This window comes from Neofelis nebulosa, chromosome 5 (genome assembly GCF_028018385.1).
Source record: "Neofelis nebulosa isolate mNeoNeb1 chromosome 5, mNeoNeb1.pri, whole genome shotgun sequence".
NCBI classification, from domain to species: Eukaryota; Metazoa; Chordata; class Mammalia; order Carnivora; family Felidae; genus Neofelis; species Neofelis nebulosa.
The window spans coordinates 78,729,701-78,738,869 of NC_080786.1; the positions used below are offsets into that span (position 1 = coordinate 78,729,701).

Below are 9,169 nucleotides of genomic sequence, written 5' to 3' on the forward strand. Positions count from 1 at the left end.
GTTTATTTATTTTAATTTTGTATTTTTAAAAAGTGTGTATTTATTTATTTTTGAGAGAGAGAGTGTGTGTGAGCGAGTGGGGGAGGGGCACGGAGAGAGGGGGACAGAGATCCCAAGCAGGCTCTACACGGTGAACCCGACGTGGGGCTCGAACTCACGAACCATGAGATCATGACCTGAGCCGAAATCCACAGTGACACTTAACCAACTGAGCCGCCCAGGCACCCCCTGACCAACGCGTTTAAATCACAACCCTTGCCCTGCCTCACCGTGACCCTTTATCCTGCTGCATTGCGTGTCTCTGCCTATCGCCTTACTATGCCCTATATAATTTATCTATGGATTATGTTCGGTGTGTATTGTCTGTCTCCCCCCAGGGCAATATAAGAACCCTGCAGGGGTTCCTGTATGTTTTAATTATTGCTGTACCCCAAGCTCTAGTAACTAGTTTTCCCTCTTTGAGCACACCAAAGTAGATTCAAGCTCTGCTGTTCACCGAGGTGGAGCAGAGATCGGTCTGCGCACACACAGGCATGCAGATTTGTGCACCAGGTGCCCCGGCACCCCAGAGCACCCCCGCTTCACACCCATCTGAGTGTGCCTGTGTGCCCTGCCCCGGCATTGGGACCTTCCTTCTGTTTTCCATCCCCCAGAGCCTACGCTGTTTGCCCTTCCTGCATAAAATGAGCATTTGTCACACTTCTCTGAAGCTCATTTCCACTTCCTGGGTTCTGTGTCCCTAGCATTGGAACCCACTATCTCAGGAGTGGAAGAATACCCCCAGGGACTACAACCGAGATTCATGAGAAACATCTCCCCTCCTCTCGTTTCCTTCAGAGGCCAAGGCCGCCTGTCCACTCCCAGAGAATTAGCAGAGCTGCTGCAGTAGCTGGGGTCAGCCACAGCCTGAAGGTCGAGGGCATGTTCTGAGTAAACACAGAGCACTGCACAGAAATTAGGAGCCCGGGGGTCAGGGGATTCGGGCTTGGAGCAGGGCCATGGGAGGGACTTATCTTGCCATTCCACAGCAGGATGCAGACTGACCCTATGAGGCCTGGAGAAGGGAGCACTGGACTGAGAGCTGTAGGCCGTCAGAACTGGGAGGGGTTGGAGATGCCCACAAGTCCTCTTCCCTCACTGGGCAGCTGGGGAAACTGAGGCCCAGAGCAGGGAGCTCACTCGTCCAGCATCTCAGCAGGAGTCAGTGGCTGCCTTCTAGGCCAGGGCCCTTTCCTTATGCTCACTAATGGGACACATAGGCCTTTTCCTGCTCTGCCTGCTCTCGCCGCTGGAAACAAATCTAGACATGGGTCCTAAGGTGCCAGCGCTGACGGTCTAGTGAAACGACCTGGAGTTCACTGTTAGGGCTTGTGTACCACACACAGATAAATCAAGCCCTCATCCCTCACAGCTCAGTCTCCATTTCCTGATAGTTTTGTAAAATAGATGTCATCTCCAAGTGAGGATAAAAGAGAAAGTTCTTTAACAGATTCTAGACAATACCAGGACCCTCAAAGTCCTTCTGTTTTACCAAATTTTACTAAATTACCCTGACGGGCAGGGTTGCCTTAGGAGTAATACATAGCCAGGAAGCATACCAAAAGGTCTCTTCTAGGACAAAGCCTGTTCTAACAGAATGACTAAATGGAGAGACAAAATTATGACTTGGGGGTAAGCAGACCAGGGCCTGAGAACTGGCTTTCTGTAAAGACTGGACAAGTCCACCTGGGTTCTTTGCACGATTTCTTTTTCTGTAAAGTAGGTGTAATGATCCCCGCTCTTCCCCCAAGAATCAAATGCCGCAATACATGGGGAACAAATGTGTGTTACTGAAAGGTAACACACAAATGTGTATGACTGAAAGGTAAACACACAGGAGAAATGACCTCTCGCATCTGACCAGTCCTTTCGAAATATTTCCCCATAAGTTGCCTGAAGAAACCGAGGGGCACGAGCAAGGTCATGGGTAGCCAGTTAGTGGTACGGGCAGAGTGGATGAGAAACGCGATGCTCATGCAGCACCTGGCGATACCAGCAGGCACTTTATTATGCACACGGTTGCCATCGTTACCGCTATGACAACATTACTGAGTGAATTCCATACGTGTTAGACAGATGTCATTAAAAATTCTGCCTCGTTTGGCATTTGCGATAAGCCCATGAGGTAGGCATTATATTATCCCCCATTTTGCTGTAAGAGGTGGGTGGAGGCAGGACTCCCTCCCCCCCCCCACCCCGCCCCGCCCCAGCCCCAGCCCCGCCGTCTGACTTGCTCTAAAGCCTGATCTCGGAACCACTGAGTGTGCTTGCCCCTTGTGCTATGAATTCTACTTCCAGCCAACATTTCGTTTAAACCCTCCCACCACCTTCCAGGAAGGTACCATGTCATGATAAACTTTTGGTTGTTGTTGTACTAGCGATAAAACCAGTGCTTGGGGAGATCGAGAAGCTTAGGGAGTTGCGCTGTGAATTCCTATTTATTGTTATTTAGTATTATTCCTATTCCCCAGCCTTTCCTGAACACCTGGAAATGACTGCTCCCTGACTTGTATACTGCCTCACCCCCTTTGTGTTACTTGCACAGCTTTGATGTATTAGTTAGATATTCGTCTCGTGACTCGCTATGAAACTGCCAATTCCTGGAGGGCAGATACTGTCTCACTCATCTCCGTGAGCCCTGTCTTTGGTGCAGTGTCCTGCTTACAGTAGGTTTTCAATGGGATTCTTGGACTGTATTCCATAGGCCATGGGGAGTCACTGAAAGATTAGAGAGTGTCACAGTCAAAAAGGTGTTTTAAGAAGATCTCTCTGAGGGCATCTGGGTGGCTCAGTCAGTTGAGCGTCCCGCTTCGGCTCGGGTTATGATCTCCTGGTTTGTGAGTTCGAGTCCTGTGTCAGGCTCTGTGCTGACAGCTCGGAGCCTGGGGCCTGCTTCAGATTCTGTGTTTCCCTCTCTCTCTGACCCTCCCCCACTTGCACTCTGTCTCTGTCTCTCTCAAAAACAAATAAACACTAAAAAAATTGTTTTAAAAAAAGATACCTCTGGACACAGGCAGAGGGTGGACTGGATGGGGAAAGACTGACAGCTGGTAGACGTTTAGGAAGCAATTGCAGTAGACGTGGTGAGAGGAATAAGAATTAGAATGGAGGTGCCAACAGTGGGAAGAATGGAGGAAACGCCGAGCGCGTCGAGGACAGAGGGTTAACAGGAGAACACTGGTGAGACGTCACAGGAGCATCTGGCAGATGCCAACTGAGCTATATGTACTCAGTGAGAAAAAGAGAGAGAATAGAAACCAAATGTAGGTTGTTATTGTCTCTTTTTCCAGTGAACAGATGTTGCGAAGTGAACTTGAAGATAGGGTGTGTGACTTTGGTGTTCCCTTGGGGGTTCTGGTTTCTCAGGACCTTTTTCAGTGACCATGGCTCCGGGGACCTTCTCTAGGCACAAGTCACCACTTCATCTGATGCCCAACCAAAGGACCTAATTTGCTGTATTCCTGCAACAAAAGGTTCTTCTGTGCTCTATTGTACTGAAGAGACCAAATAGGATTGACTAGAGACAATGTTGGCCTTCATGGCACTTACTTACATTTACATTATGTTAAAAACCTAAGCACCCACCCGGTGGGACTTCACTGTTAATTTTTTTTTTTTAATGTTTATTTATTTTTGAGACAGAGAGAGACAGAGCATGAACGCGGGAGGGTCAGAGAGAGGGAGACACAGAATCTGAAACAGGCTCCAGGCTCTGAGCTGTCAGCACAGAGCCCGACGCGGGGCTCGAACTCACGGACCCTGAGATCATGACCTGAGCCGAAGTCGGATGCTTAACCGACCAAGCCACCCAGGCGCTCCAATTTTTTTTTTTTTTTTTTAAAGAAGAAAAGACTGAGAGTCTTGAGATACAAATTCTCAGTGTGGCCCTGGCCAACGAATGGCCCCTTCCCTAGGCTTCGGTCATGCTGGTCTGGTCGTGGAGTTGAACCATGATTTCTGAGGTCTTAGATGCATAGAATATCCAGGCCGGGGTGGCTTTGGAGACTGTCTGTTTCAACTTCCCTTGTATGAGAAAAGAGGAAGTTGAATCCCCTCTAGAAATACTTGCCCAAGGCTAGTGAGTGGAGAATGACCCCAAGAGTCCAACCCTTCTGACTCCACCACAGCCAGCGTCCGTGCTGTGTCCCGTGCCTGCAGTGCTAACCAGCTGTGACTCATCTGCCTCATCTGTGCGCTGCAGGAATCCACACATTGCAGCCACATTCCAAGGAAGCAGATGCTGTCGTGCAGATGTGCACACGCCTCGAAGACCAAGGACTGCGGGAAATCAGGCCAGAGAGGAATTTTCATAAAATGAGAGCATCCGGACCACAGCCTTGGGGTCCTGCTCTTCTTCAAGCCTCTGAACTATGGAGTCAGCAGTTCCATTATTGTTACCCTGATGGGCCTGGGTGGGAAGGACAGTCTGTCTGTGAGTTTAGGCTGGGCCAGCAAGGGTCCCTGTGAGCTCGAGGGTGCTTTAAATCTACTCCTAGGCCTGCCAGGGGAATTCAGTCACAGAGTGTAAAAGCCTCAAAATAGGGGATAATGTCCCACCAAAGGGACATCAGGGATATTTAAAGTTGCTTGGGAAAGGACAGTGGTGGCATGGCGTGTTTACAAGTTTTCTCTAAATGACATCCCCCGCGGACGGTAGGCTCTCATTGGAATGCTTATGGCCACAGAACTTGGAGAAGTGGATGTTGTAACATATGATTACCATTTTCTGGCATTATCCTAACTAGGACAATGAGGGTTTGGTGGGGTCATCTGGAAAGTTCTGGTGAGGAGCATTAGGGTTAGAGTCTAGGAATTTAAGAGACTTTAGGGATCATCTCATGTCACCCCATTGTGGAACAGATGAGAAAATAGAACTTTGGAGAGGAATGTTGACTTACCCAGGAGTGACATGGCATGTTCCTGCTTTATTCAGATGGAAGGGAAGGAGCTTCCCTCTCATTCATAGCCAGGAAAGGCACCTTTTCTGGAGGGCAGAGGGAGGGGGGCAGTTAGAAGTGAATGGATTTCAACTGTATGTGGAAGGCTTCTGGGTTTGGAAGTTCAGAGGCCAGAGTACTAGCCTTGTGCCAGAATTTGGAGCTCCCAGGCTCCTCTTCTGTCCGGTGGGGACTAAAGCAGTATTCAAGTCATAAATGCTGACCTTCAGGGTGCCCCAGGAGGATGAGTGAGCTTCAGAGCCACCTTCCACCCGCCGGCCACTCTTCTGTTTTCTCTATCGCACCTCCCAGAAATTTGTTAGACGAAAACTTTCACGGGGCGGAAATGTTTGAAAAACAATAATAACAACAACAGTGGGGGATTAACTGAGTCTCCTGAGGGCTGAGGCAACTTGACGTTCTGGGAGTTCATGACTCCAGACAGGAACTCCGCCAGGTGCCTGTGGGCAGGGGCACAGAGCGTGTTGCTATGTTAGCATGAGTTACCAGCCAACGAGGGTGCAACGTCCTGCGAGGGGAGGCCTGCTCAGGTCCCGTGGCCGTTGGAACCTTTGTAGGGAGGCTAATGCTGATGCCCGGGATAACATTCTGGAAGGCAGTCAGCACAAGAAGAGAGATACATCTTGCCCTCCCTGCCCACTACATGAATCCCTTTTCGAATTGGGAAAAGGTGTCTGAACCAGAGACGCGAGGACTGTGGGGCACTTCAGGTAGCAGACTGCTTCCTTGCTATGTCCAGGGGTTACAGTCTTATTCTGGAGTGAAGAGAGTGCTATAACGTTTCCTTCATTCAGGAGTCAGTGGCAGACTGGGGACTAGACCAGGCGTTTCCTGGATCCCGGGCAAGCATCCAGGACCATGCTGCCCTTCCAGAGGACCTACCTCCATCTGCCTGGACTTTCTTGAAGGTGTCTCACAGTCCCTGATAGAAACTATCAGTTAGTTTCCCAAGTATTCTTCAGCTAGAAAGGTCAAGCTTTGGGTAGAATACTCCAGGGTCCTTAATTCAGTGTCAGAAGAGGTCTTTGGGTTCTATTGTTGGACTGGAAAAGTGCCTTGTCGTTTTTTTCCCATTACAAAATGCAGCTGATGTCAGCTCCCTAATCTGCCTTGCCAGGAGACTCCATTTATTTGGGACAAAGGAATGAGTTAAATCCTCTGCTGTGTGTTTATTATCTCTATAAAGGAGTCCTAACAAGGTCAAGCTTGGCATCTGTCTGAACAAGAGGAAAACTGGTGAGAAATGATTGCTCAGTGTGTATGAATTGAGAGTCAATTCTCCGGGTGGAGGAAGGGGGGTGGATAATGAAAGTAAGTCATTGTTACAGCTAACGAAAAAAATTCTGTAATTTCCACAGTCTTAAGGCCTCAGCTACTAGCAAAAGCAAGTTGTTTTTTGTTTTTTTTCCACTGCAAAAAAATTCTAGATGGTTGACATGTTTGAAAATAAGAAGAAAGCAGTTAGGAAGTTCACATCTAACCTTGTTTAAACCTATGGAACCTACTGTTGTATTAAGCCAATGTTTCGTCATTTTCCTTCTGGTTAAGACCACTTTCTAATGCAAATATTTGAGGATGCCATGGTTTTATGACCAGCATTAGTTGGGGGAATGGCCTGGAAGAGTCTGCCAACCTAATGTCCCCTACCCATAATGCATCTTCTCCTGGAGTCTGGCTATGGGAGAGGCTAGATTACATCCTGGAAGACATAACTAATGTATTTGTCAGAAATTTCAATTTAGGATGATGAACACTTCAAGTCTTGCTCAATACTGCTTGCTGGATCCCTGTGACTCTGACCAGTTGGCTCCATTTTTAATTAATTTAGGGAAACTATATGTCAGTCTAGCTTGCCAACCCACATCATCTCCTAGAGCATCCAGATCTACCTCTTCTCATTCTTGATCTGTCAATCTTTTATTGTCATTATTCTTTTCCATCTTATGCAATGGCCACTCTTCTAGGCTCACGTCTCTCTGTGAGGGACCAGATCTTTTGTATCTTTAAATTCTCATAGTCCCTAGCATAGGACATTCACAGAGGGGCGGCATCACAATGAGCAGTAGTTCTCAAACTAGGAGATGCTGTCCCTCTGGAGATGTAGGCAACTTCCAGAGGTGTTTTTGGTTGTCGCAACTGGAGGGGGAGTGCTATTGGCATCTAGTGAGTAGAAACCAGGGATGCTGCTAACAATCCTATAATTCGCAAAACGGTTTTCCTCAGGAAAGAATGATCTGGCTCAAAATATCCACAGCGCTGAAGCTAAGACACTCTGTCATAGACCACCAATTTGGGAAAGTTTTTAATCTTAGAAACCTTGCCGTAAATGAGATAGTTGGTGGAGACCCAATGTATAAAATAAGCAATACACAACATTTAAAATAAATTTAAACAGGGTGGGGATTCATAGTCCCACTTATCAGCCTCCTCTAGCCCCACAGTGGTCTTATAAGCCCCTGCAGTATCCTGGGGCCCAGTGGAGTGTGACCTGAGAGCCGTTCGTTTGGTGTAGCCAAAAGAACATGGAAATGAAAGTCACAAGACATGGGTTTATAAATTGACCCACCGCTTCACCTTCTTGGGTTTGTTTCTTTGCCTGTGAAGTGCCTGTCTTATAGAATTTTTTTAAAGATTGAATGAGATTTCAAGTATCCATGTACATTGTAAACTCACTGCTTTGCTGTTGTCAAACATTCTGGTTAATACAAGGTTAACTCTTGTTGAATTCCTGGCTGTAGAAAACAGAGACTACGATAATACTGAAAATATATAAAATCTACTCTGGAGTGATTTGGTGAGAACTTTTCCAGAAAGCCAGAGAGAGCTTAGAAAGTAGATTAGTAGGTCTCCACATCTTTTTGAGCCAGATACAACCTTAATAAATTTGATCTCCCAGACGTACTCCAACCTTTCTCAGCCCTACTTTCAGAGAACAGCTTCCCATCCATGGAAATGTTTGTGGGGTCCCTCTAAAGTTGAGGCAATATTGCTTGGATGCTGTAATCATTTCCTGTTCCTCTTCCACATGATCTTTACATGCACTTCTGATTCTGACCCCCCAACCTTGCCCACACCCTTTGCAGAGAAAACCTAAACTTCTCAGCATCACATTCAAGACCCTTCAGAATCTCACCCCAATCCAACCTGACCTCACCTCCCACTGTCTGCTACTGTATACCCAGCCTTCCCAAATACCTGATCATTACTTAGGGAAGTAGGCAAGGCTTTCAAATGCCTCAGCTTTAGACATGATTATGGCTGTGTGTCAGTCTGGTTATGCTTACTCTGGGGTCTCTGCCCTTTTCTTGCTGCTTGTAAAGGTGACCTTGGAGCAGAGGTTAGTGGAAACGTTAAGGACTTTGAGAACAGAAAGAAAACAGGGGAGGTTACGTTTGGCTGATTTACACCTTGCCCGCCTCAGTTTCCCTTGTGGTCCTTTCTAGATCTCCCACTCAGCCTGCACCTAGCATATCATCCCAACCTTCGTTCATCATGTTGTAACTTTGTGTGCCTTCCTCACTGGACTGCTACCCTGGGAGGGAAAACACAGTGTTTAATTCTTCTCTGACTCCCAGTAGAGAACCTGGCGCAGTGAGGGAATATCAGGGGGTCTCACCTTCACATAGTCATATTCACAAAGGTAGGAGGACTCCAAGTTGAAGTGCATGAAGTAAAGCTTGATCCGAAATCCCTCTGGGACAGTGATATTCCAAGTCACCTCTGAATCACTCGGATAGGAGTCTGGATAGCCAGGTGACTGGATCTGACCAAACATATTGTTAAGTTCCACGGTGTGGGCCGAAGCTTTCAACAAGGAGAGGCACAGAGTGTGACAGAGAAGGAGCCACCTGAAAGACATGAATGGATCTACTTACGTTCATGGACACAGGTCCTCACCACTTAACTAAGTCCGCAGCCAGGAGACCACATTGTTGGCAGATCTCTGCCGCTGACGTGTTGTGGGTACTCTTCCCCGCTCTGGGCTTGCCTACCCAGTCTATTCGACGGGGAGATGGTAACTCCATGATTCCTAAAGTTTCTTCTAGCTGTGCTCTTCTGAAGGTTTGTTAACAGTATCCAGCTCTCCTAGAAAGTCCCCTAGTCGCGACTCTGACACGTATCATGTTACTGTTGAAAACTTAAGTTTCATGATTAGGTAAAAGTGGATGTCC

General features: G+C 47.5%; 1 protein-coding gene across 6 annotated transcripts in view; it reads right to left on the bottom strand.

The window, feature by feature from the left end:
- The window catches only part of MASP1 (MBL associated serine protease 1), a 63,056-nt gene that overhangs the window by 47,510 nt on the left and 6,377 nt on the right, over positions 1-9,169 (bottom strand). For 4 of the 6 annotated variants that reach the window (XM_058730809.1, XM_058730807.1, XM_058730806.1 and 1 more), the window contains exon 2: positions 8,614-8,845. The exons of 1 other annotated variant lie outside the window; for it this stretch is intronic. In XM_058730809.1, coding sequence (XP_058586792.1) covers positions 8,614-8,845 — 232 coding nt within the window. Of the gene's footprint in view, positions 1-4,937; positions 5,024-8,613; positions 8,846-9,169 lie in introns of those variants that run through there. One more of the 6 variants, XM_058730808.1, reaches the window with a different exon arrangement.